Source organism: Podarcis muralis, chromosome 7 (assembly GCF_964188315.1).
Source record: "Podarcis muralis chromosome 7, rPodMur119.hap1.1, whole genome shotgun sequence".
NCBI lineage: Eukaryota > Metazoa > Chordata > Lepidosauria > Squamata > Lacertidae > Podarcis > Podarcis muralis.
In genome coordinates, this window is record NC_135661.1 from 4076091 (window position 1) to 4103718 (window position 27628).

The 27628-nt window shown below is 48.8% G+C and overlaps 2 protein-coding genes across 17 annotated transcripts in view; both read right to left on the minus strand.

Moving 5' to 3' along the window:
- Positions 1–608: 608 nt before the first annotated feature.
- On the minus strand, positions 609–15564 carry NKX6-3 (NK6 homeobox 3). Of its 3 annotated transcripts, none has more exons than XR_013393532.1 (4): positions 14543–15564; positions 11562–11725; positions 3219–6915; positions 609–1011 (listed from the first exon to the last, which is right to left on the minus strand). XR_013393532.1 is itself a non-coding variant. In XM_028741526.2 (3 exons), the coding sequence occupies exons 1-3, from the start codon at positions 14922–14924 to the stop codon at positions 6685–6687; spliced, it is 783 nt and encodes a 260-aa protein (XP_028597359.1). In that variant the 5' UTR covers positions 14925–15403; the 3' UTR covers positions 2991–6684. The 3 variants fall into 3 exon arrangements, 1 of the variants encoding a protein (XP_028597359.1); XR_013393531.1 differs by having other exon boundaries at positions 11562–11731; positions 14543–15403; XM_028741526.2 differs by lacking the exon at positions 609–1011 and having other exon boundaries at positions 2991–6915; positions 11562–11731; positions 14543–15403.
- Positions 15565–24607: 9043 nt separating this feature from the next.
- Positions 24608–27628, minus strand: part of ANK1 (ankyrin 1) — a 187178-nt gene continuing 184157 nt past the window's right edge. For all 14 annotated transcript variants that reach the window (XM_077931048.1, XM_077931047.1, XM_077931058.1 and 11 more), the window contains one exon: positions 24608–26673. In XM_077931048.1, coding sequence (XP_077787174.1) covers positions 26647–26673 — 27 coding nt within the window. In that variant the 3' untranslated portion in view covers positions 24608–26646. The remainder of the gene's footprint in view (positions 26674–27628) is intronic.

Sequence of the window (27628 nt, forward strand, 5' to 3'; positions counted from 1 at the left end):
GACTACTTTGCTATGTTTGTGACTATGTAAATCTTTTCATATTGTAAGCCGCCTTGAGCATTGTTTTAACTGTGGAAAGGCGGCATACAAATAAAATGATGATGATGATGAAAGCAGCATGCCTCGGATCATCTCCCTCAGTATCTGCCTGCAGTATTTAGTCACTGAATGTGCTTTACAGCCTGACCTCCGCCCTCCCTAACCCTCTGAGAAAATGAACATGAGAACTTAAAAGGTGATGCTGGTCAACGTCAGAATGTCCTGCCTGCTCTCTGGTGTCCAGGCTGCCGTGTCCCCAGCAGATACCCCTGTTGCCCCACCTCAGTTACACCCCTGCCCCCGGGATTAGCACAGGCCTATCTGGGCACAAGCGCGTGATCTGTTGTGCACACACTGCTGACACACGGCTCCGCAGGCAGGGCAGAAGTGGGAGCAAACACACCACTGCTATTGCCAGCGCATCAATCCTGCAGCCCTGACAGCTCAATGGGCTTTTCCTCCTCGACCCAAGATAAATTGAGATTGATTGTGTGCTCATACATTCTAGTAAGCGGCCTAATGAGTAACTTTTGAACTGACTCTTTGGGTGGCTCTGGCAAGGTGCAAGGAAAACCACAGGAGCACAGAACCAGTGGCAAGGAAATGGCCTCTTCTCAGGCTGGGGGGATCCGAGGGGCTCTGAAACCTAGGGAGCTGCCTTCTACTGAGTCAGGCCATCAGACAACCCAGCTCTGCATTGTCCACATGGAGGGGCTGTGGTCTTCCAGGATTTCAGTCCAGGAGCTCTCTCCCTCCTCCTTGGAAAAAGTTCAGTCCAGCCCTGTGCTATACCTTGTGTATGGTTCCAAATGCCCAGCATCAGAGTTGAGCCTCACTGGGGACGTTCACACATGCATGCTTAAGCACTCTTTTTGCTGCAGGAACAACTTGTGTGTCAACGGTCTTTCACAACTGTCACGCCCCCTTGCCTCATGTTAATTTCTTCACCATGGAGTCAGTCCACATATTCAGCTGAGAACAATAAAGTGTTTCAAATTGTGCACAAATTCATCCCCCTAGGAAGGTGTGGCCATGCATGCAAATTTCAGTCAATTGTGGCAGAAAATGAAAAAAGATGCTATAGGCTTTTCTTTTCTTTTTAAAAATACCTAATTTCACGCTGTGCATGAAAACCCCTTAATGCACCTACTTATGATTTGGCTTAATTTACTCTGGAGGGGCTGCTATGCCTCCAAATTCCATCCAATTCTGTGACAAGAAAACCCCCCAACAACAACCATTTTTAGATTGCCCATTCCTTCATAGTAAACGGCAAGAAAATGGAAGATTGTATTTAACAGATCAAATTCAGTCCCCAAAAATAAGTCAAATTGGAAAGACACAGAGCAGCTCTGAAATAGACTGGACTGCTTCCCTAAACTGCAGAAACATGTCGAATTTTGTGGCCGATGCACAACCCTACAGCATAGTAGACTAAAGGGAAGGGAGGGGAGGGAATATCAGGCTAGTTGAAAGGTTGAAGGGTCCATTTGCTAGAAATTTATTTATTGCCCACTGATCTTTGAAAAATTATTGGAGCTACACCCATTTAAAAACATTAATTTTTACAAACGGACATTAATTTCTCCTGCATCCCCCGCGGTTGTGAGTGGAGACTACGCAGGCAGGTGGTTTTGACTGGAAGTCTTTCCAGAAGAGCAGTCCCATCATTGCTGATGGCCAGGCCATTAAAAAGGCCATTTGAGCTGCCCAGAGGGGGGCCATTTTTTCATTGCCAATCAAAAATGAAAATGCACTGCGGAACAAAGGATGAAAAGGGAAAGTGATTTGCATTAAAAATCACATATTCTTATTGAAATGCACATTTAGAAATAATTTCTACCATTTAAATCACAATGAACTACATGTTGCCCTTGTGGAAAAAGCTGTGGCCAGGCAGCTCCATTTGCTGTCTAGCTGCTCCCTGTACCTGGGCAACTTCAAGTCACCTTCCTCCGCTCCCTGGTCAGAGTCCTTGATGTTTAAGCTAGACTTGGACTGTATTTTTAATCTCCTATTGGAAGCCGTCCAGAGTGGCTGGGGAAACAACAAGTGTTGTTGTTGTTGTTGTTGTTGTTGTTGTTGTTGATGTTGTTGTTATACTGGACAACCTTTGAAAGAGAGGATGCTTTCAGAAAGAGGAGCCTCAGAGCACTGGCCACTATAAAGGAAGTTACATAACTGCCCTAATTGCCACAGAAGGCAGAGGGAATGTCTCCATCACCAGCACCCCAGCTTCATTTCATACCAAATTCCCCAGAAGCCCTGAAGCCTCTGGTTATTATGCAGAGAAAAGCACACCTGGCAGTTTCATTTGACCAGATGCAAGATTATGGTTCTGAACGTGCACTGCCTTCTGAAATCTCTTCCTCCCCTCCTTGGCCCCTCAAAACCTGGCAGAAACATCCTCCGTCTTGACATCAGCAGGGTGGGGGACGGATGGGAGAGTAGGGCAAACAGCGCACAGAGTCTTTGTTTTGGTGCACATTCTGGGTGTACACCCTTAAAGGTGTACGGATTTTAAAACAGCTGTGGGAATTGAACCAACCAACTAACCAGCTGGTCTTGCTTTTTGCTTTTCTGGTAATAGGCCTGGAACAGGGGGGCAGAGAAAAGTGTTGAAGTAAGAATTAACACCCTGGTCAACCGGCTTCTGCAGGTGGTGGAGGGGATGCACTTTTTTCATGGCTTCAGGCCAGCCCCAATATGAAAATGCTGGCAGCAAAAACCCGGCAGAGACTGAGGCTTCAGTCAAAAAGCTGCTCCGCCCCACCCACAATTTCCTTGGTGAGATCTTTCCCATTGCATCTCAGAGAAAGAACTGGACCTAAAGCACATGCAGGTAACATCCTTTATTGATCAGGTTGCCTATGACCTGTATGCACAGCACATCCCGCCTTCCACGGAGCACCAAAATGTCCCCCCGCCTCCCTCCGCCCTTAGGGCTGTGAAAGATGCTCCTGGGCTGCCCAAAGCTGCAAGCCAGGGAGAAGCAGAACCCGAGTCAAATCTGTCCAAAGTGGGGATTGGTGAATATGTCAGTATTGATTTCTCTCCGTTTTTCATTTCCCCATTCTTAAATTCATTTCCTAAAAAGTCCTCGTGAAAATTATTCAGCATTTGAACACGAATTAATCCCAATATACACATCTTTCTATGCAATTTTGCCCAATCCTCACCCTTTTGAATGGGAAGCTTTGCTTCGAGTCCCGGTTTGTGTGTGTGCTGGCTAAGGAAAGTGGTGCAAAAGATCCTCTTCATATGCCCAGTGGCATTCTGTTCTCTCCAGCTGGCCTGCATGTGCAAGGGAAAGACAGCAACGAGAAGGCAAGGAAGTTCTGCTCCAGCTCAAACATGCAAAACCATACAAAAGCATTCTTAATGATTGCTATAGAAAATGTGGAGATCTTCCTTCTGAGATTCCCGCCTCTTTTGCCAGATCCCCCAATGCAGCAGGAAGCCAGGCAGCCATACTGGAGCCATTTGCGGATGCCCCAGTGTCCCCCCCTCCCCCCACCTGCTTACTTGCTTGCTGCCTCAGAGAAGAAAATGGCAGGATCAGCTCCTTGACTCTCCCTGAACTGACCTGCATTCAGTATCCTGGATCCCAACTCCAGAGGTTGCTTGACTCTGGCTCCCATCAGCCTTAGCAAGCCTGGCCAATGGCCAGGGAGATGATGGGAGTTGTCTCATTTGGCACTCAGAGGACCAAAGGTTCCCCGCACCCAAATCAGAGCGTTGGGAGTGCAGCCAGATTAGGAACCTCAGTTGAAAGTGAGAGGGAAGAGGTGGCAACTGGGAGGGGAGATGTGGCAGGTGCTTGTGCCTAACCCTTTCTCTCCTCATACCAAGGAGAGAAAGCTCATACCAAGAACTAACTTAGTTGGTCTTTAAGGTGCTACTGGAAGGAATTTTTTTTGTCCTTTCTCTCCTGTAGGTCTTCTCTTGCACTTTCCAGGTGTGGTTTGCCAGTGACTGGGAATGTAGAGTGCAGAGGAGGAATGGCCAGTGAGGAAAGGGTTGTATCCTTAAAAAACGTATACAAACACACACTCCCCACTCCTCTTGTTTGGCCCTAATGGACAATTTTAAACCAATCCCAACACATTTCAGGCCACATGAGGCATTTGCAAGGAGTGCCTTAAAACTATGGTGGATACTGTAATTAAATTATAGGGCAAGGAGCACGGAAAAGATTGGCTAATGCAGCCATGAAAGCAGGGGCTGATGGGAGTTATAGTCCAGAGCAGGCATAGGCAAACTTGGCCCTCTAGATGTTTTGGAACTACAACTCCCATCAACCCTAGCTAACCGGACCAGTGGTCAGGGATGATGGGAACTGTAGTCTCAAAAAATCTGGAGGGCTGAGTTTGCCTATGCCTGGTCCAGAGCATCTGGAGGGCACCAAGTGGGGGGTGGGATGGGTTAAGCCAAATCAGCCCTTTAAGTAAGCAGCAACCCCAGAAATGCTTTCAGTGAGCATTGCAGCTAAATTAACCCACTTTTGTGGGTTATGTCAATTGCTTCTATTTTTGCATTGTTTGCCTGAGTTTTTGTGCGATTGCCTAACCCATAGTTTTTCCTCCAAAGGCAAATCCTTTTTATCAGCAGAGGATTCCCTCAAACAAAGCTGCTAAAAGCATTTAAAAGCATACATAAAGCTTTCCCGCCCCCAGCCCTCTTGAGCCAACCTGGGTCTCCAGCCTGGTGCCCCCAGTTGCCTGGCCTGCAACTCCCACAGCCGTGCTGGCTGAGTCAGACAGGAGAGACAGTCTTAAACCTGGTTGGTGAAGGTCTCTTCTGAATTTGCTTGCTCATCTGTGGACGCCAAATAAGTAAAGTGCCACTCCTTCATTCAGGTGAGCTGGGGAACCCTAAGTCTGTTGGGATTTAATCCAGAAACTTAGAATATCTCTGCATGTGAAAGCCCCAAAGCTATTCCTATTTTTGTATTATCCATTTGGGGTATTTGCACAAGGAAACTGCATCTTGGGTTTTGAAGGGTTAGGGTTTATTTCTCTTCATAATTTTGCAGCCCAGTCTTAGCCCAGAAATGAAGATCTGATGATTTCAATGTGACAAACACCTTCGATTTGCACATACAAAATGTTAATGATTCCACAGAAATAAATATTTTTAAATGTACTGAAAACATTTTAAAATGTGTGCTACTGGTGTAATTATCAAAGAAACCCTAACCCTTTTCTTTTATATTCATCTTTTTTTTTGTATGAGCAAGAAAGCAATTACAGCTGTTATGAGGAAGACTTATAAGGACTCTTGGAAACTGATTTTGTTTTTAATGGAAGTTGTTCCTTTTACCTAAAAAAAGAGAGAGATTTCAACACTGATTTATTTAAAAATAAAAGCCTTTGCTTTTTTTTTTAATGCCCACAAACCATGGTATGGCAAGCAGTAGACAGGACCCCTGCCTTCTGCACGTACATGAAAGCCCAGCCACAGCTGCCCTGGCCGTCCCTCACGGAGGCTGTGGGATGCAGAACCACAGGACATTTGCAGAAGGAAGAAACCCCTCAGCCACTTCAAAAGGAAGCTAAGGGCAACAAAAACCCTGCACTAGACCCATGATAATTTTCTCAACATTTCCTCTTTCCTGTGATAATTATACAATGCAGTTTCTTTTCTCATTAATTGATGGAGAGTGGACAACAGGAGAAGAAAGAAATGCAGGAAAAATGTTTGGAACAGCACTAATTATATCCTCTTCTGTATATCCTAGGCTTGAGTCCTGGTACAGTACTTTAGTTTTTTAATTGTAGTTTTTTCCTGTGAGTACAATATTGGAACAGGAGAAGCTGCATTTGCCAAACTTCTCCCTGCTAGCTTCTCATTTAGCTACATTAAAAGCATATATCAGATCTGCATCAGTTTTGCTGCAGTGGCAGCCTCACCTCAGCAAAGGAATTGCTGCTTGGTGGTTGCTGAGAATGAATAGGTTTTTTTTCTGCCTTCCCTGGGAAAACAGAATATTGCAGACCCAGTTTAAGCCTGCAGTTTAAGCCTCTCAAAGTGTTGCCAGGATCTGGTGCTGATCTGGGCCTGAGGGGACTCACATTTGTACCTGCAGCTCCAACCCCAACAGGTTGTGGGAGGGCAGGCTGTGACACCGGAGTGGCAACTGAAGTTCAGGAGCACTCTCCTTTATATTTGCTTTACAACTTTCAGAGCCGGGTGTCAGTACTGAAGGGGGGATGCTGGGGCCCAGCACTTGTGAGCTCTGGCTCAAATGAAGGGCGAACACAGGTGTAACGTTTTGTGAAGGGTGTTGCTGGTCAGTCTCCTCGATACTAGCACATCTTGAACAATTGGGGGCATGTTTTCCGCATGATTCAGTTTGAACCAGGAAAAACTGGCTGTGGAAGGTGACTATTGGCTCGTGCCTGTGACACAACCTGAGAGCGAGTGCCTCCTCCCGCAACCCCTGGAGTCCTTTTGTAAGTGGTTTGAAAATATTTGCTGTTCTTTTTTTATAAAGAGAGAAATGAAAGCCTATGTGATGAAACTTCCCTTGGCTGCTGGAGAGGACTTGAGGGTCGGGGCATGCAGCCAGCCAGGAAGGCTTGGCGGCCCCGTCCTGCCGCCTGAGCTGCTCCTCTTCCCGCTGGCCGGAGTCCTCGCTGCCGCTCAGCCGCTGGGCGAGCCCAGCCCGAGCACCGAGAAGGCGGCGCGGTGCTTGCGCAGCAGCAGGCGGATCTTCTCGTCGTCGGAGTCCGGGTCCAGAGGCTTGTTGTATTCGTCGTCCTCGTCCGAGGCTGGGCGCTCGCCCGCTCCGGCCGCCGCGCGGGGCGAAGACGACGACGAGGGCTCCAGGGCGCTCTTCTTGCGCCACTTGGTGCGCCGGTTCTGGAACCAGACCTGCAAGGAGGCGGACGGGCAGCGGGTCAGGGCAGCGCGCCAGGCCGGCAGGAGCCCAGCGCAGGCGGAGCCCGCCAAGGCCGGGCAGGACCGGCTCGCCGAACAGCCGCCCCAGCCGGCAGAGGAGCCCTGCCGGCGGGGAAAGGTGGCAATCTCACTTCACCCCAGAGGAAAAGGGGCTGGCAGGGGTTTGTTAAATGATGGCTGAAAAAGAGGTTTATTGATCCAGCGGTGCCTCTTCAGTTTCTTAGGCATCTGAATTTTGAATCGCTGTTCTCCACAATGTCCCTGAAGGAGGACCAGAGGAGTCTGAAATGCTCTGGCTCAATAAACCCCTTTCATTTTTTCCATTCTGCTATTTGTTTCCACTTCCACTTGCTTTTTGGAGTTCCTATTTTTGTTGCACTAAATTATCGACAAACCAAGAGTTCTCTGGTAAAAGAACTAGACTTTTGAAAGAAATTCCCCCTTTTCAAACTCCTGCAGCATTTTGGTCCTGGCCTAGAGAAATTTTAGTGCAATGGCCTCCCCAGTTTTGAACACAACTGCAGATCCAGTTTTACCACTGTTTAAATATTATTTCAGATCTAGTTTTACCACTGTTTTAAATATTATTTCAATTTTCTTGAAGGAACCAGGGCGGGTGGGTGTCCCTCCTCCTTCTAGACCTTTTTTCTTGGCCCACAGCTTCTTTCTTTCCTCCACTAATATAGAGAAAAGAAGCAATAGTTTCATTTGCCATCAAGTGAGCTAAAATTCATTTCTCAGAATAGAGTTTTCAAAGAAAAAACATTAAAGAATCTTTCATTTCCCTCCAAGTATATATGGCAAAATGCCCCTCACACAATTTCACCACCCACAAAAAGTGTGAAGAGTTTTGGGAGGCCATTTTAACTCTGTCTTAGTTTAAATTATATTGACTTTAGGGCTACAACATTTAAGACAATCCATTTGTTAGATCAATTGATGAAGAACTGGTGCTGCGCCAAAGCCTGCCCTTCCGTTTCTGGAGAGATTTCTTCCCAGGGTGTCCTGCCCAGAGGAAGAGGAGGGGGGCAACTACACATTGGTCTATAAAGCCCTTAACAACACGGGGACCAGTTTCCAGGGGAGATGGCATTGCCCCAGGTGTGTCCTCTTGACTGCTTAGACCTGGGGCTGCATAACCCTCACTCCGTGTGGCAGTGCCAAAAAGGATACAGGGAAGGGCTGGGAAATCCAAAATGGAAATGTCGCCTCCGGCTCCTGCTTAAAATCTTTTTGTTTAGGCCAGACTACCCAGATATCTCGTGTGCTGATGTGCATTTTAATCTGATTTTAGCTTAGCACTTATTTCAATTATTATCTGAATGTTTTAAATTGTTGTTTTTACCTGTTCTTATCTGTTTTTACTCATATTCGTATTGCTTTATTCTTTTTGTAAACTGCTTTGAGTTTTGTTTTTGTTTTACAGTCAAATTTTATGAAAACAAATAAATAAAATAAAATAAAATAAGGTTGGGGCAGTTTGGGCAACCCAGTGGAATCAAACCTGCACCAAGAGATTCCCTGGCGTCTGCCTCATTCTCAGGCGGCTCTAGAATTCCATTGTGCTTTTAATGGGTGCAGGATTGAGCTTAGCGCATCCCTCAAGGTGGTGATGTGTGGAGTTTCTTTGGCCACATTGACACCATACATTTAAAGTGCTATGACACCAGTTTGAAGAATCATGGCTTCTGGCCCCCACCAACAAATGTGGGAAGCTGTAGTTTGTTAAGGGTGCTGAGAGTTGTTAGGGCCCCCCGATTCCCCTCATGGATCTACAATTCCCAGAGTCCCTATGAAAAGGGATTGACTCTTAAACCACTCTGGGAACTGTAGCTCTGGGATGGGAATAGGGCTTGCCTAGCGACTCTCAGCCCTTTTAACAAACTACAGCTCCCATAACTGGGGGGGGGGGGGAGCTGTGAGTGTTTAAAGTGGCATGAATATGGCCTTTTCCTGTCCAGTAAATATTTCTTTAGTGGTTTGCAGCCTCCCCTGCTGCATACACCCAAGAGAGGAAGTTGCCTCATGGCACCCAGGGAGGCTGCAGAGTGCAGAATGCTGGAGGGATGCTAGAAAGAAAGAAAGGAAGGAAGAAAGGAAGAAAGAAAGACAGAAAGAAAGAAAGACCCTTTGATCACTGCAGATATAATATAAGCACCACAAATCGCACACATGTACATGACAAATTAACCAAAATTTTCTCTCCCTTTTGAGAATTTCTTTCTCATTAATGGTTTAAAAAAAGGTAAATAGAAGAAATTTCTGCCACAGCACTGTTAAAGATCTTTTGATTAAAAGGGGCCAGCAGAACTGTTTTTAGAAGTCAGATATTTTTAATACTGCAGCTGGGTTGCAGTCTGGCACACAGAATGCCTCTTCTAAGACTGTGCGTGCTGCCATTCATTTTCATTTATTACATTTGTACTTCACCACCTTCCCTCCTTGGAGCTCCAGGTGGTGGACAGAGGTCTCCTCTCCACTTATCCTCACATGAATCCTGCGAGGTGGGATTGGCCAAGAGTGAGTGATGGCACAACGTCACCCTGTGAGCTTCATGGCCGAGTGGGGTTTGAACCCTGGTCCAACCCTTGTGTGCCATCTGAAAACAAAATGTGCCTCTTTCTTTGGAAATATTCTTATAGTCATATGCAAATGCATTCAGATTTAACCATGTAACTGGTGGACTAAAACAAATGCAATCCATTGGCTTTCTTTAATTGGGTTGCAGGTTAATTAGTCTGCTTAGACATGCAGCCATTTTCAAAAAAATAATTCGGATGCAATACATAATGACAATTTTGAAAAAGAATAATGTTCCAAAAGTCTATCACTAATAAACTGCTATTCATTGCTAATAAACTACGATTAATTCTTGAACTTCTAAAAACCTCAATAGTAGCATAATTTTAAAACCAAAATAAATCTGCCACTATATTTTGAGGGCTTGGGACGCGGGTGGCGCTGTGGGTTAAACCACAGAGCCTAGGACTTGCCGATCAGAAGATTGGCGGTTCGAATCCCCACGACAGGGTGAGATCCTGTTGCTCAGTCCCTACTCCTGCCAACCTAGCAGTTTGAAAGCACGTCAAAGTGCAAGTAGATAAATAGGTACCGCTCCGGCAGGAAGGTAAACAGCGTTTCCGTGCGCTGCTCTGGGTCGCCAGAAGAGGCTTAGTCATGCTGGCCACATGACCCGGAAGCTGTACGCCGGCTCCCTCGGCCAATAAAAGTGAGATGAGCACCGCAGCCCCAGAGTCGGCCATGACTGGACCTAATGGTCAGGCGTCCCTTTACCTTTACCTATGTTTTGAGGTGATGTGTGCTAAGAATTTTGCAATGAGACAATGCTTAACGGCTTGACCGAGCTTTGGAAAACCTGAAGCAGCAGCCTGCCAGGGAAGCTTGTGGCAGAGAGAGGGCAGGCCCTGCCATGGGGCAGCGTAAGGCAACCACCTCAGGCGGCAAATGCCAAGGGGCAGCAGGGGCAGCCCCCTGGCTGCTTACCAAGACGGAAACAAGATTCCGTCTCCGCACTCGGCAGCAGCTCTATGTGGGGAAAGGGCCTTGGACAGTTAGATCACAGGTGGGCCACCTTTCTGCACATGAGTCGTCGCAGAGTCAGGTCCAAAGTGTATTGGTTGCCAGCTTTTCAACTTGCTCCTAGGACCATGTCATTCCAAGCTCCACCTGCTGATTTCTGCTCATCCAGCACTTGTGAAAAGCTGACAGAAGCCAGTCCTTTCTCCTGTCCTGCTCAGCTGGTGACTCTGAAAGCAGGAGAGCGTGTTTTTAATTCTATAGCACATGTAAACACACACACGCCTCTGTTTTGGAGCCTGTTGTGGTGTGACACAGGCAGAAACCTTGCTGAGGCAAACTGCTCCAGCTCTCCTGCTCCTGTCCCAGTGCCATTTGAGGCAAAGCCCATGGCATAACTCTGTGGGCTTCCATGCGCATATCACCCACGTGAGTGAAAGGGACACAGGCTTGTTATGCATCTTTAGCCCTGATCAGCAAGTTGGCTTTGGGGGATGGGACACACTTTGAGACGGGGGTTAAGGGCAGAGAGCAAGCATTTCATTGGTCACCCCTTAAAGCATGGGCCCTCAAACTTTTTGGGGTTCCCAGAGGCACCATTGAAAATCTCAGAAACTGTTATAAGCACCACAAAATACAGAGTGCACAGGACCTAACCCTCCCTCCCCACCAAAGAACTGCTTCCCCAGCAAACAAAGCAGAGCCAAAAAAAGCAGGAACCTCCCCCCCCCACAAACCAAGGAAACCCAAAGCAACCTCTGCAAGCAAAAAAAAAAAAGGGGGGGGGGAATCCCCAACAATTGGGATGAATGGGTGTTCAGCCATGTGCCTGAGGGTGCTCTGGTGCTCACAAGCACCGCATTGTGAGCCCCAGATTTAAACTGATGTCCCACAAAGTCCCATCAATGCCTCTTCTCCAGCTTGTTCTTTCACCTCCCAATTGGCAGTGCCTCTTTGGAGACTGGATTTGGCCCAAGGGCTGCCAGTTGCTGACCTGGGCGAAGCAGAGCCTATGGGTGCTGCTGCTGATTCCCTGCCCCCGCCCTCCCCCAGCTTGTCTCACAAAGGTACAGGGAGCTCACCTTCACCTGCGATTCACTCATTCCAAGGGAATAGGCAAGTCTGGCCCGCTCAGGCCCAGCCAGGTACTTGGTCTGCTCAAAGGTTTTCTCCAGGGCAAAGATCTGGTGGCCCGTGAAGGTCGGCCGCGTGTGCTTCTTCTTGTGGAGGCTGTCGCCCACGGGCCCTGCAGCTGTGCAGAGGGAGAGGGGCAGCGTGAGGCCTGAGGGGCACTGAAGCTGGCTAGCGCTCCCTTCCCTGTGCACCAGGCAGGATGAGCCCTCCAGCCGCCCCTGCCCCAGACACACACCAAGGCAAATCTATGCCAGCCATCCCTAGGAAAGCAATCAAAAACAAAACTGCCCATCTCACCATGCCCTTAGACCACTCTGCCGCATGAGCGTACTTGGAGTGCTGCGTGAGGTTTGGCTCGCCTAAGCTCAAAGAGGACCCTGCAGAAAGAGGCTCAGAGAAGGGCTGCCCAAATGATCAAGGGAATGGAGAGACTCTGCTATGAGGAAAGGCTGCCGCATTCGGGACTTAGAGAGAAGACAATATGAGCTGACGTGGTAGAAGTCTATAAAATGATGCCCAGCGTGGAGAAAGAGAGTTGGGAAGAGTTTTTCTCCCTCTCTCCTCACGCTGGAACTTATGGGCATCCAATGAAGCTGTATGTTGGGAGACCCAGGACAGAAGCATAGGGCATAGCTAAACTATGGAACTCCCTGCCACAGGGGGCAGAGCCGGCCACCAACTTGGATGGGGAAATTAACGGAAGACCAGGCTAGCCGTGGCTACTAGCCACAATGACTATGCTGTGCCCCCACCATCAAAGGCCTGGCGCCTCTGAAGGCAGCTGCTGGGCATCGCAGGCAGGCAGAATATCTCATGTCCTGCTTGCAGGTCCGTTCCCCCCCGCCCCAGGCATCCAGGTGGCCACTGTGAGATCAGGGTACAGGGCTGGGGGGGGGGGCATGGGCCTGATCCCGCAGTCTCTTCCGAGGTTCTTAAGCTACCACAGGTTGAGGAGGACCTTTTTTAGCTAAAAGATTCACTTCTGTGCACTGTTCTGTCATCTGGTGCTGGGCAAGGAGAATGAACCAGACACCCCACAGGTTGAGGACCTTGGGGAACAGGCCCGTACCTAGGGGTGCCTTGAGGTGCCCTCTGGCCTGACCCCAGAGGAAGAACCTCGGGGCATGTCAGAGGATGGGGTGGGAGTGCGCCCCCCCCAATCCTTGAGAGTGCAGACAACAAAATCTCTGGGCCCAGGATGAAGGACAGTAGCTCAGGAGGTCTCCATGGGTACAGAATGGGCAGGCTACTCGTGAGAAAGGGACTGCAGTGCACCACAAACCCTGTTTCAGTGTATCTGAAGAAGTGTGCATGCACACGAAAGCTCATACCAAGAACTAACTTAGTTGGTCTTTAAGGTGCTACTGGAAGGAATTTTTTTTGTTTTGACTATGGCAGACCAACACGGCTACCTATCTGTAACTGCCTCCAAACAATTTGCCTAAGACTAGTTAGAACTAGTCTTCCCCAACCTGGTGTCCTCCAGTGGTCTAGAGCTGGGAGGGACCATGAGGCCCATTGAGTCCAACCCCCTGAAGCAGAGAGCAGCTGCAGGGAATGCAAAGTGATGCTGGACTCCAGGGCAGCCTTTATTGCCCAACTTCCCCAACCTTTGCCCAACCAGATGTTATTGGACTCCACTTCCCATCAGCCTCAGCCACAGCAGCCATTGGTTAGGGACGATGGGAGTTGTGGTTGAAAAACATGTCCCCCCCTGGTTTGGGGAAAGCTGCCCCAGAGGAACCTCTGCCTCACCAGATGGTGCTAGACTGCCACTCCCACCATCCCTGACCATTAGGCCTGATGGGAACTGGAGTCCATCAGCATCTGGAGGGGCAGAGGCTCCCCACCCGCTGCCCTAGAGGATGTGATGGGGCACAGCTCTTCCCTTTCCGGAGGGTGGCTTTGCCACTTGTTTCTCCTTCCACCAGGGCTGTTTCCCTGGCACCTGTGCCCATGCCACACGAGTGCCCCTGGCCTTTTGCACACTTCTTTATGGAGCCCATATCAGCAGCACCCGGCTACCCGGCGCCGTCTGTCATTCCAAGGGGCACTTTCGTGGCAGCCAAGGATAAACTTTGCTTGATTCCGAGAACCGCTCCCTTTGCCCAGGAAAAGCAACGCAGAGGGAGGGCAAAGGAGCCAGTCACCTTCCTGCAGCTTTCTCAGACACCTGTTCCAGAAAACCAGGTAACCTCCCCTCCCCCCACTTTCTGCAGTGACCAATCTCCAAACAAGTGTGAGGGGGGGGGGGGGTGAGAGATACATGAGGGATCCCAGGGCTCTCTGACCTAGAAGGCCTGCCCCAATCCAAGAGGTGAAAGGCTGCCTGTGGTTATTAAAACTCTGCACATGCTCAAGGACACTTGTCTGCTTGTTTGCCATGTTATCTCTAGTTACTTTTTCCTGTCATTGCTGTCTCTCACACTCTCAAAACCTGTAAGCTCCTGGTTCCAAAATATGCTGTTTTTCCTCCTGCATGTGACTCTGTGAAAGCACTACAAACACCAATGACTCTACATGCAAACCTGCCTCTTTCTGGTGCCCCTTGACTTCTTAAGCAAGCGCCCCCTCTCTTCCCCAGTCAAACAAAGTCCAGCATGTTTAGCTGCCTTTGCCTGTGTTCATTCATCCTTCAACTTTCTCTCTTTTTTCTTCACTGTGTTTTTTCACTTGCTGTTCAAATGCATACTGCAAGCCCCTTGAGGCAGGGAGTGCCCAAGTTGCTCCACATACTTGAATGATGCCATAATGAACAATCATAACTACTTTGCGTATTCCAGGACCAAGTTCTGCCCTCGGTTCAGCCTTGCCAGTTTCCTTTCGCCACCCAAGGCCATCGCCTCACCCTTACAGATACCTCTCCTGGCTACTCCCCCCCCCACATCCCCCCAAACCCACCCCACCCCATGGTTAGTTTGCTACTCACGGTTGCCACATGGCCGAGCTCCATGCCACTCCTGCCCTGTGTCTGCCCAGCAGTTCCGACCTCTGGCTGAGTATTCGCTTCCGGCTTTGGAGAAGTTCCCCACTTGAGACCCGTAGTAAAGGCTCTGGGTGCCCAGTCCGTTGAACCCACCAACGTGGGAGTAGCCCGAGAGAAGACCCCCATTCGGTGGAGCCACTGGCCTGCTCAGGATGTCGCTGATGCCATGCGGTGTGCCAGCAGCCAGCTGGGCACTCAGCCCAGGGGGGCTGAGCTTGTAGAAGGAGTTTTGCACTGTATACTGGCACATCGAGGCCTTCACCTCTGGGAAAGGGGGCAGAGGAGGGTTGTTGAGAAGGAATGTCCCCTGGAGGTTGGTGTCCATCGCTAGACTGCCCGCTGGGAGATGAGCCTAGTGAGGTTTGGGGGGTCAATCATGCAGCTTTTAGATTCCCAGAAGTGCATGGCACATTGGCAGTGCCATCTCACAGAGACCCTGCTTCTACTTGGCAGCCTCCCTGCTGGCACAGAGGCAGCTGGTGGTCTGGAGCAGCTCCTGCTGGCCAAGGGAACTGTGGCTCAAGTCCATTGGGTGCCTGGCTAGCGGACCTCCCTGTGCCCCAGAGATTCTGAAGTCAAAACTGGCCAGCCACCAAGTTTAACTTCAAGGGAAGCTTCATTCCCTCTGATAAAAGATGGGGCTTATTAGAATACTGGGCCTCTGATAGGCTGCTGTGCTGGGTCTCCTGGCTCTCATTGGCTGGGCCAAGGACAGGATGTGGATTGGCTGCTCCCAGACAAATTACCCTTTGAAAGATCTACGGTCAACACCAGAACCTTAACGCTTGGATAGCAGGGGGGGGGGGGGGGCAGAGAGCCTGCCTTTGCCTGGGGTGTGTGATGGATGATAGAGTGGGAGGGGTGGGGGTGTTTGTGCAAGAGAGAGAGAGAGACTCTGCACCTTTGTAGGAGACAGACTCTGATTATGGGCGAGTGCAACAGAAGGACCATGGATAGGAAATGCGGGTGCAGCTCTCCAAGGAGCAGGATGAGGCCGCAGCCTCAGGCGGTTGGTTTCGGTGGGCCTTTACAGGGCAGCAAAATGGGAGTCAGACAAGCCTGAGCCCTGGTCCTTGGGGGAAGCCCTACAGGGAATAGGTGGGAATCTGTGCAAGAGATTCTGCTCCTGCATGTCAGGGAATATTGTTTTATTTATTTTTAAAAAGGCTGTTGTGGAACATCCTGGGGGACTGGGAATGGGGATTGACAGATCTCTCCATTTCACTTTCTCAACAATGTTACTTCTATTTTTATTGATTACCAGTAAAATGCTTGGGAAAGGGCAATATTTTATCATTAAAAAAAAAAAATGATTTTAAGAATCAAAAGGAAAAAAGTCTGGCTTAGGTATCTTTTCTGCCTCCATTCCCACTAGCATGGATATAACACAGTGGAATGTACAAGAACGAAAAGGACCTTCCATGCCAGGGGGGTGGGGGTGGCGGTCCGTGGGCCAATTTTGGTCTTCCATGTCTGGTGTGACCCATGGGGCCATTTCCCCCAAACCAAGGCCGCCTGCCCACCAGCCCACATCACAGTGGGGGCTGTCTTAAAACGCTTTGCAATTGGGAAAAGTACTTGGAAGCAGCTGCAGGTTCCCAAGAGCCTGGCTGTTGAGGTCCTGCAAGACCCACCCAAGAGATTTTCAGACGATGTCAATCACACAATGTCATAATAATGTCATGTGGTTGACAGGTGGGTGATTTTGATAAGGACCCAACCCATGTAGCCAAAAAGGTTCCCTACCACCCAAAGTGATGAAAAGTCCATTGCAATTCTTCCTGCAGCTTAGCTTGGAGCCAAGAAAGAGAAGGAGATTGTGGAGATGCTGGCAGGAACCAATGACTGAACGGGCATTATCACTAAGAGAGATACAGTGGTGACAAGAGACGGATGTCTAGGCCTCATTCACAAATTTACAAATCGCCATGTCTGAATGCTGTTCATCCAGGAGTCCTTCAGGAATGCAAAGGTGAAGTTGCTGATCTCTAACAAAATTATTATTATTATTATTATTATTATTATTATTATTATATCTAAAACCATCCTCTGTTCAAGGACTGGTCTGGACCACAGAGGGGCTGAAGTTAGAATATTTTACTTTATTTTATGTTATTTGGACCTTTGGATCCAGAAAATGACAGGCCAGTTAGCTTAACATCTGTTCTGGGCAAATTGGTGGAAAGCATGATTAGAAGTATGCCCTCCCAAGGATCTGTAAAGGGGCCTGTACTTTTAAATTTGTTTTTAAATGATCTGGAGCTAGGAGTGAGGTTTATTATTATTATTATTATTATTATTATTATTATTATTATTATTATTTCTTATTTATATGCTGCCCATCTGACTGGGTTTCCCCAGCAACTCTAGGCAACTTCCATCAAATTAAAATAATAATAATAATAATAAATTTTATTTATATCCCGCCCTCCCCAGCCGAAGCCGGGCTCAGGGCAGCTAACAACAATAAAACAGTACAAAAGTACAGCATAAACAACACTCTAAAATCATTCATTATAAAATTAATTAATTCAAGCCACTGGCAACCATTGGGCCAGAGCTCCGCGAAGATTGCTGAGGGAGGGAGTCAGGCTGCGCCCTGGCCAAAGGCCTGGTGGAACAGCTCTGTCTTGCAGGCCCTGCGGAAAGATGTCAAGTCCCGCAGGGCCCTGGTCTCTTGGGACAGAGTGTTCCACCAGATCGGAGCCACAGCCGAAAAAGCCCTGGCTCTAGTTGAGGCCAGTCTAACTTCTCTGTGGCCTGGGACCTGCAAGATGTTTTTATTTGAAGACCGTAAGTTTCTCTGTGGGGCATACCAGGAGAGGCGGTCCCGTAGGTACGAGGGTCCTAGGCCATATAGGGCTTTAAAGGTTAAAACCAGCACCTTAAACCTGATCCTGTACTCCACTGGGAGCCAGTGCAGCTGGTATAGTACCGGATGGATGTGATCTCACAGTGAAGACCCCATAAGGAGTCTCGCCGCGGCATTCTGCACCCGCTGGAATTTCTGGGTCAGTCTCAAGGGCAGCCCCAGTAAGACACCAAACATTAAAAACTTCCCTATACAGGGCTGCCTTCAGATGTCTTCTAAAAGACAGATAGTTGGTTATATTTCCTTGACATGGGAGGGTGTTCCAAAGGGTGGGCACCACTACCGAAAAGGCCCAGATAGGATCAGGATTATGGATAACAGTGAACTATTCAGGGTGATAAAGCCCAAAAGGGATTCTGCAAAGCTCCAAAATGATGTTTCCAAACCGGGTGAATGGTCAATAAAATGCCAGACATCATTCAAGGTAAGTACAGTGATGCACACTAGGGTAGGAAAACCCTAAATTTAGAATCAATTCCGAAGGTGTCTGAATTGATTATGACTGACCAGGAAAGGGATTTTGGGGTCATGGTGGGCAGCTTAATGAAAATGTTGAGGCTGGTGTGTGCAGGAGGAGTGAAAAAGTGAAAGGAAAATGGAAATCCAGTGTCCAGGGTCATGGAAAAGGATCAACAATAACGTACCAATGTCAGAATGCCTTTATGCAAATCTGATCACCCCTGGAATACTGTGGACAGTTCTGGGCATCCCAACTCAACAAGGATATTGTAGAGTCAGAAAAGCATCAGAAAAAGCAGCCAAAATGATTAAGGGGATGAAGTGACTCTCCTGTGAAGAGAGCTTACAACATTTGCAGTTTCTTTATTTTAGAAAAAGGCAATTAAGGAGACTGTGTTGGAGGTGTATTGATTTTACACAGTATGGAGAATGTGGATAGGAAATTTTTCTTCCTCTCTCATTGTACAAGAAACCCAGAGGAGTAATCCAGTGAGCGAAGAATGAATGGAGAACGGCTGTACTTCTTCATACTGTGCATGGTTAAACTATGGCACTCTCTGCCACAAGATGTAGTGACAGCAGCCACTTTGGACAGCTCTCATACAAACTCAAGTCGTCAGTGGCTACTAGTCATGGTCACTATATTACTTACTGGGTATCAGAGTATCGGTATCTGCACGCCAGTTGCTAGGAAGAGAGAGAGCCTCAGGAGAAAGCTATGGTTGCCCGCATGTTCTGAAGACGTTGACCCCAGAGGGAACAGAATAGTTCCAGGTCTTTGGTCTGACCTAACACGGCTCTTCTTACACTTCTTACATCTGAAAGCACACATTTTGGGGGCAGAAGAATGGGATTGTGCTGTACAGCATAGGACGAACCCACTATCAGTGTACAGGGATTGCATGCAGTAGCTTTCATGAAATGAATCCTTGTTTAGTGCACACCTTTAATTAAGGTCATGGAGTTGGAGACTTTGCATAAAATAAGAAAGCTTACGTTTACTCAGGGAAGTACATTCTTGATAGGAAAGAGTTATTTAGTCCTAGCTAACGAGTTTAATAAAACAAAGAAGCTAGACATGCCCCTTTGTTCTCAGAAGATGCATCCAAGACCCAGAGAAAGTGTGAGAGGGGAGGCAGAAATGAAAAAGGACGCCACCTAACATGGATCACTTTCTCTTCAAAAGGACAGGTCAGCACAGAGATCAAAGGAGAGAGACTGTCTAGGAGCCTGGAGTCTCCCATGCTCTCTCTCTCTCTCTGAACCCCATCCAATCTCTTCTAAGCCAGCCGAAGTGCACTGCTTACTGTATACGTCTCTGCAGAGGGTTTTGGGGATGGGTTTTGTAAGTAGAAATCATGGGTAGGGATGAACAAAATCTGTCTGTTTTGATTTCCCTCAGTTTCTCATTTTCCCAATCTTCCATTTAATTCTCCATATTTTCACATCAATCTGCACTAAAAAAAATCCTCATGAAAATTCACTAACATTTTAGCGCAAATTTATTCTGATGTACACATCGTTTGCAAGCAATTTCCCCAAATATAATGCATTTTATGTGTTGTTTTCACAATTAAATGCATTTTGTGCACATTTTCTCCTAATATAAACATATTTAGAGACATTATTTGGTTAGGCAATAGCATTGCAAAATTTGGAGAAGAGTGACTTCTCTGTTTTGATTTGCATCATTTCAAAAAGCACAGATTAGGTAGTTTCACATTAAAATCTCAGTGAGACTGGATTTCTCTCCCAGCTCCACTCACTGGCTTGCCAGTCCACATACTTGAGGGCCAAAGGAGAGTTCTGCATGATTGTCACACATTTGTTAAAAGAAAGAAAAACAGACTTCTGGAGGAACTACTTGTCCCTTCTCCTTCCTGCCTCTAAGCTTTGCATCCATCTCTGCCTCCCATTGATACTTTCCTCTAAAGCACAGGCGCACATTGCTTGATGGGGGCATGCGTTTCCTGTGCATTGTCTTGTTGGGCCTTAAGAGTTAGGGCTTATTCACACTTACTTTTTGACCTGCTCTTTCCAAGTACAGGTCCGTTCTTAAAAGCTCTGTGTCAGAGCATTTTCTTTTTTTGCCCTGAGATCTCCCCATGAAAACTTGCTCTTTAGCACTCAATCAGACCAAATGTCAACTTGGGTTTTCTGCAGATTGCTATTTGCTCCGGCTGAGCTTTAAAGAGCAGGTTTTCACAGAGAAACCTCCAGAGCAAAAACAAAGGCTGCCCGGACACAGAGCTTTAAAGTGTGAACCATGCCTGGAGAGAGCAGGGAAAAAGGTATGTGTGCATAAGCCCTGAAATGGATGGGAAAGTTCTGCCAGGCGGGGTTTTCCTCCTCAAGCAGTGCTGTAAGCCCAACCGGACAGTCTGCCCAGGCCACTGAGATCTTCAGAAGGGGCTCTCTGGACTACAGAAAGTTTGGCTGGTCAGGGTGCAGAGAAGACCTTTCCCCCCGTAGCACCTACTTTATGGACTGAGTTCCCCATGGAAATCAGGAGAGCTTTCCCCATGGAAGTCAGGTGGTGGTGGAGCTTTCCAGGAGTTAAAGATCTGCCTGATTACGTTGGCCTCTCCTGGCGGTTGATATTGCGATTCTTGGTTCTGTTTGCTGCTGTAAGTGCCTGTTCTTAACATTTTATGACTATCTGGATGCTTGTTACTTGCCTCTTTTAGAGACTTTCTTGCTTACTGTGAACCACTCTGAGATTTTATAAATGAAAAGCAGTGTAGAAGTTTCAAAATATATAAACAGATAAATAATCCTTGGGCCTCTACAGGCATCCTTTTGATTTGTGTGCATGATGATGTCAGAGCAATTATCTACAATCCAACTTTCAAGGTTTTTGGTGCCTGCGAAAAGTTTCAGGGTGGACAGGAAGCTTGGCTTCCAGTCAGTGCATGACCCATAGCTTCCTGCTGAAATGATGTAATTTTTCATACTACAAATGTTTGGGATGGGGGGTGATTGTCCTGCTTTTGTTGCACTAGGGCAGAGTGCCCCCCCCGACTCCAATAGTGTATTCATTTTAAGGCTGTAATGCAGAACTAATAAACAGAAGTCTGTGGGGATGGTCCAGACTAAATCCACCACCTGTGCAATTATTAGTGTGTCAACAGCATCCTGCAAAACACTCCTGGGGAAAAGCCACCAGCCTGGAGGGCCTCCTTGTTCCAGGAGTCAAAAGCCATGCGACTGAACACAGAGCAGGGGCCTGAAACCCCATCATGCCCAAATTTGGTGTGCAAAACCAAATAAAAAGTACAAGGTGTGCACTCTTTGTGTAGTGTAGACATCGGGAAGGCAGGAGAGGTGAGGGCCAGGCCACTTGAAATGAAGGGCTCATGTGTTAGGTTTGGCTTCAGGAGGAATAATTGGGACATGCAGCCAAATGTCTTGAGTGGTCCTGCTCAGAAAACCAGCCACCTATACCCTTCCCAAGGATACTCCATTTGGTTCCATTCCACTCTAGCTCCACCTTAACAGCATTTTTGTGGCTGCTAAGCATGCTAAGCCCTTGCTGTGCGCCCCTTCTCAAGTTCTTTTATTTTACTTCTGCAAACCCTGGGGCTGCCACAAGACTGCGCACACCTCCCCCTGGTGCCTGGATGGTGCCATCTTGCCTACATAAGGATAGGCACTGGGAGAATGAATTGCCTATGTTTTTTAGCAGGTCATCCACACCATCCCTTTGCAGGGGGATACACCCTCTTTCACTAGACTCTTCCCTCCCCCCTTTTTATGTTGTTTAGTCAAATTTATTAAGTTAGTCAAATTTATGCAACAGAGGTTTTCAAAGAATGTAATAGTTGCTTGTGGCATGGACACGTTTCACACTATTACCTCTGCCAGACAGGTGTTTGTTTTCTTACAAATAGCTACTTGACCAGAGGCAACAGTATCATAGAATCATAGAGTTGGAATAGACCACAAGGGCCATCGAGTCCAACCCCCTGCCAAGCCGGAAACACCATCAGAGCACTCCTGACATATGGTTGTCAAGCCTCTGCTTAAAGACCTCCAAAGAAGGAGACTCCACCACACTCCTTGGCAGCAAATTCCACTGTCGAACAGCTCTTACTGTCAGGAAGTTCTTCCTAATGTTTAGATGGAATCTTCTTTCTTGTAGTTTGGATCCATTGCTCCGTGTCCGCTTCTCTGGAGCAGCAGAAAACAACCTTTCTCCCTCTATATGACATCCTTTTATATATTTGAACATGGCTATCATATCACCCCTTAACCTCCTCTTCTCCAGGCTAAACATGCCCAGCTCCCTTAGCCATTCCTCATAAGGCATCGTTTCCAGGCCTTTGACCATTTTGGTTGCCCTCCTCTGGACACGTTCCAGTTTGTCAGTGTCCTTCTTGAACTGTGGTGCCCAGAACTGGACACAGTACTCCAGGTGAGGTCTGACCAGAGCAGAATACAGTGGCACTATTACTTCCCTTGATCTAGATGCTATACTCCTATTGATGCAGCCCAGAATTGCATTGGCTTTTTTAGCTGCCGCGTCACACTGTTGGCTCATGTCAAGTTTGTGGTCAACCAAGACTCCTAGCTCCTTTTCACATGTACTGCTCTCAAGCCAGGTGTCACCCATCTTGTATGGGTGTAAGGGTTTCTACACATTATTTTAAATGAGTGGTACAATGTGTGCACACATTACTTGAGCTGTACACTCATAGTTATTCAAATGCAACATTTAATGTGTGTGTAGCTATGTGCACAATAGCTGAGTTGTACAAATCAAGTGTATACTCTTTCACATCAATAGCTGCAGTGACAGCTTGTTCACTACACTCTTAACTTCCCAGCAAGAAAGAAGGCAGATGTGGCAATTCCTACTGGCTTCTTTGGTGGGTCCCCCCCCCCTCCTCCGTGACATGTTGCCCCCTTCGGGAGACAGATTTCTCCTTCATGGCTTTGCCTCATTCACTAAAGAAACACCCACAGAAACCAACATCACTTACTGTCGGAAGCACCTTGCACTGAACTGCAGTGTTTGTAATGAGTGTTGACCAGGTGGGCTGGGCAGCTGGGACATTGGGAGGGCCAGAGGCTCCCCAACGCTGCTTTGGGGAATGCACCCTTAACTTCTTTCTTGGGGTCACAGAAATGCATTTGCAGGGATCAGCTCCAAAGGAAAATTCCCTAAGGGCAAAGCTAGACGCAACATCAATCATGTGATTTGCCCTTGTCTGACTTGGCTTTTTTAAAAAAATAAAAATAAAATACTATAGCTATATAGTTCAGTGGAAGCTGCAGGAAACCCACATCATCTGGAGGGATGGGCAAATCTGACCATTTCAGTTGCTCTCTAATAATTCCATTATTTTTCTTAGTTCTATGCATATCCACATCAGTTTGCCGTACTAACACACACACACACCAAAAATTCATTAGCATTTTAGTGTGCCTTTATCAGGACGGGTGTCAGGAGCAGGCCACAAGGTGTCAGTGAAGTTAACTATTTATTCAAAGAAACTGAAACAGCTCAGTCCTAGTGGTCACCGCAGCAACCCTTCCCAGTAGGTCTTGCCCCAGTGACTGCCGGTTCCTGCCTTCCCGCCGCTCTCTAAGTCTCCTCCTCCCCTGGGTCCTTCTCAAGCAATCTGAGACTCTGTCCACGTGTCTCTCTCTGCTCTACCATCTTCTTGCCTCTTCTGGTCCTGGGAGAGCTGGTCACAGCAGGAGGGGGAGGCCCCCCAGATTCTTCAGCAGCCTGCCTCATCTCTGCCCCTTGGCCTCCCTCCTCTCCTGCTTCCCCTTCTGGGCTTCTCTCTGCCAGACTCTCCCTACCCACTAACCCTGCTGCCTCTTCAGCTTCCACCACCTCCTCCTCCCAGTCTTCACCCACGGCCACCCCTCTCTTCCCTTGGGGGCTCTCCAGCTAGTGCCTCCCACCACTCCTCTGGGCCCATGGCAGGATTTCTGCTAATATACACATTTTTTGTCTGCAATTTTGACTAATATACACGTTTGCAAAGCAATTTGCTCTAATGCAATTTCCCTATGCTGAGGAACTGCATTGCAAAATTCAGAGAGCAAATTTAGAAGACTGGTTAGATTTTGTTTAGCGTATTGTTTCAGAAAGGGCAAATGATGATAGTTGCCTTTAAATGTGAACAGCATCAAACTTCTCCCCCTTCCTTAGATGTAAACTGGCAAAATTACAGCAGTCTTTGCAAATCTCCATGTCCAATGTTACCTTTGATACCCTATTTACCACGTCCTGGTTATCTAAGCTATTTTACAAATAAAGAGAGAAGTCAAGTTAGTAAGTAGGGCTGCCAGGTCAGGTGTATCCCAGACCCTGAGATTTCTGGGCCCAGCAAGGAGACCTCTTGGTGTCATGCTGGGCCCCGGAAACAGAGGTCAATTGGGAGAGTGAGCAGGGGAGTCAGAAGGCCCCCTGCTTCCCCAAGGGTTCATGCTATAATTTGAAGCCAGCTCCTGCTGGGCTGAAGCATGCAAGCTGCAGGCAGAGTCTTCTGGCTGTCTTATTATTCTTATTGAAGGCGTTCTCACCCCCTGGCGATCCAAGCCCCCCAACTGCCTCCTGGAGGGGGCCAGGCAAAGCAGAAGACTTCAGGCCAGAGCTGGATTTGTGGCGCTCCTCTTAGCAAGCGAGAGGAAGAAGAGACAGAAGCCGAGGCAGCACAAAGTGGTGTTGGTTTCTTTATTAACTTGGATTCTGGTAGCAGGTGGACAAGGGAGGATGGTCTATACATCGGGGTGAGGGATGGAGGTGGGGAGGAAGAGGGAGGGGAGGAGGAGGAGCCAAAAGGCTCAAAAATTCCCATAACAATAAAAAAGAAACTAAAAGTAATCTCATAAACTTCTAAAAAGCATCTAGAGTGCAGAAGGCAGCATTCTCTAGGCATCACCCTCCCCTACAGCTCCTACTAGCAATCAGCGGGCAAAGCGTCGCCCCGCAGGCAGGCGAGGGGGGCACAGTTCGCAGCTCATTTTCCTACGCACTACAGGAGGCCAAAGCATGGGGGGGCCCCACGCTAGAGTCTATGGCAAAGGCTGTGTCAGCAATTTGGGGCGGGCGGGCATACAGGGCACATGTTGCATGAAGGTGGTGGTGGTGTGGGGGGGTCGCTGTGTGTACTTTGCATGGTAGTCACTGGGGCAGCTCTTGATACTTTCTGTGGAGATGCCTGGACCACATTCTTGGGTCTTTCCCCAGCTTCCCTTCCCTCGCCCCATCACCCTGCCCCTTGTGCATGAGAGTGGGACCCACATGCTTGCCCAGCCCCAGATTGCTTGGGGGGGTGGTGTCAACGACCCGGGGCAGCTGCATATGGGGTGGCAGCAACAGCACCAAAGGCCTGGAAGGGGGGGCCCTGGGGGAAAGAGCTGAACTTGTGCATTTCTCAGGAAGCAGGTGCCCCTTGTCATCTCTTCTGGGTCCAAAGACTGAAGGGGGGGGGGTCACATGGCAACCAGCCAGCATAACTCCCCCCCCCCCCACTCTCTTTGGAATCCCAGAGCAGATGCCTCCTAAAAGGATCGACCTTTTGCTCAAGGAAGGAGTCCCAGGCCTCTGGCTTGGCTGGAAGAAGTGTCCTGGGGAGGGGGAGGACTCCCCAAGCACCAAGGGGCAGGGAGGGGGCGGTAGAGCATCCTCTGGCAGGGAAAAAAGGCCCAGAGTGCACTGCTCTTCCCTTTATTCATCCTGGGACTTGGTGTGGGAGTGTGTAAGTGGGTTGGGGGGGGGGGGAGATTCAGCTACTCCCCAGCTAGGAGTGGTCCAGGAAACTTTGGCAGGTGCCACGTCTGTGCTGAGTTGGGAGGCCTTTGCGGGTCCTCCCTAGTGTAGAAGCGCAGGTAAGGTTGCAACGCAGCTCTGCACCTCTCCTGAGCGACAGATTGTGCTGGGTGGAGCCGGGCATCGGGCGCAAGCGGGACGCTGCGCTCCTCCAGCCCGAGGGTTTGGTGCCCGTGGGCCTGGCACAAGTGGACTGGCAGAGGCTCATGCAGTAGCCCTTCCTCCCCCCTCTCTTCTTCCACCCACCGCTCACCCCGCCCCCCGAATATGTGTGTGTGTCTTTGCAAGAGAGAGAGATATGAGCCTGGGAGATCTGCTGTGCCTGGCACCATCCTTAGCACTCCCTGCCTCCGTCCCGCTGTGGGCTGGCAGCCTGGGGAGGCTTCTCGGGGAGCCGCGCCAATGCCATCCTGCCGAACGTCCCTATTTGTGTTTGCATAGTAGGTATCTGTTCGCATTGTATACACAAGGTTTGAGCCACTGTCCAGGCCGCGCTTTTCCACCCGAACTGGGCAGGAACAGCCGGGGGGCGGGTTTCTCTCCCCCTGGGCAGCCCTGCTCTGCTTCCCATCTCCTAGGCCTGCAGACCTGGACCGAAGGCTGGGCATGAGGGAGGGCTGGGCGAGGGTGGATGGGCCGCCGAGTGCCATCCCGCTGACTCCTTCCCTGCTGCATCAGAAGAAGAGGGCTCCAGGAAGCAGGCGCCCCCGCACGGCTTCCCCTCCTCGGTCCGGGCTTTAGGTCAGGAGGAAGAACTGTAGCTCATGCGTCTGCAGTCGGTCGGTCATGCGAATAAGACAGTAAAGTTAGGTCTCTTACGGAAATCATGCCATGTAACCTAAAGAGTCATGGAGAGCCAGCCCTGCCCCAGTGAGCTCGTGGCTCCGCTCGCCTGGCCATCGTGGGGGCACAAGGGGGAGGTGGAGGTCAGTGGATTGGTGTCGAGGTGAAGCCCTGGTGGAAAGAGAGGAAGAGGAGACAGGAAGCTCGGGTTAGAAACATGCCAAGGCCACAGCAAAGCACCTCCGCCCGTCCCTCCTCTGGGCTCGGGGATTTCAGTGCAAACAGAAGGAACCTTTCCAGAGCAGACAGAATGATCTCTGCTGCTGCACTTCAAACACAGCACACCCACCTGGGTCAGGGCTCATTCCCATTCTCTCCAGGGAATGGTAACTCCAAGTCGCGAATAAAGCACTTCCCAGGGTGATTTGGGTGGGTGGGCAGGGGGATCCTGACAGTTAAGCTGGCTCAACACAAGGGGGGAAATATGCTAGCGTAAGGAGGCCCCCGACTTGCCATTGCCACAGCCCACAGGAGGGGCCTTGGGTGAAGTTTCTGCTAAATTTTGCCTAAAACAAGGCTCAAGGCAAACGTGAAGGTTTTCTGCAAAGGCTTCCGAAGAAGGCAAACTTTAATTCCTTCTAGAAATACCCTCACCTTGTCGCCAAATTTACCTGAAATTTGGAAGTTCTTATTTGAGCTACGCATCTGATGAATCTGAAGAGGAGCCAGTCTGACTTAGAGAAAGCTCTTTGGACGCTCAGTACTCCAGGCTTGGGGCCCAGCCTCCCAGCTATTGTTACAATAACGCCAGCAGGGGGCACAATTGGGCTAAAATTGGTCAGAGGGTAAGGCCTGTGGATTTCCTTAAGGGGTTTCCCGACTCTCTTGTAATTCATGCACTGGCATTTCTTATTATCATACAACTGCAAAAAGGAGAAACTGCTCCTGGATGCCAAGTTTCTAGTCCTTAACGATCACTGCACTTTCCATGGAGGCTTCCCATACTTCTGCAAATCCTGTGGCCCTCCAGATGTTGTGGGAGTCCAGCTCCTACCAGCCAAGGGTGCCAAGTGGAATAAAATATTGCAGGTGGGCTGTGTGTGCAGGGAAGCCCCGTCCTGCATAA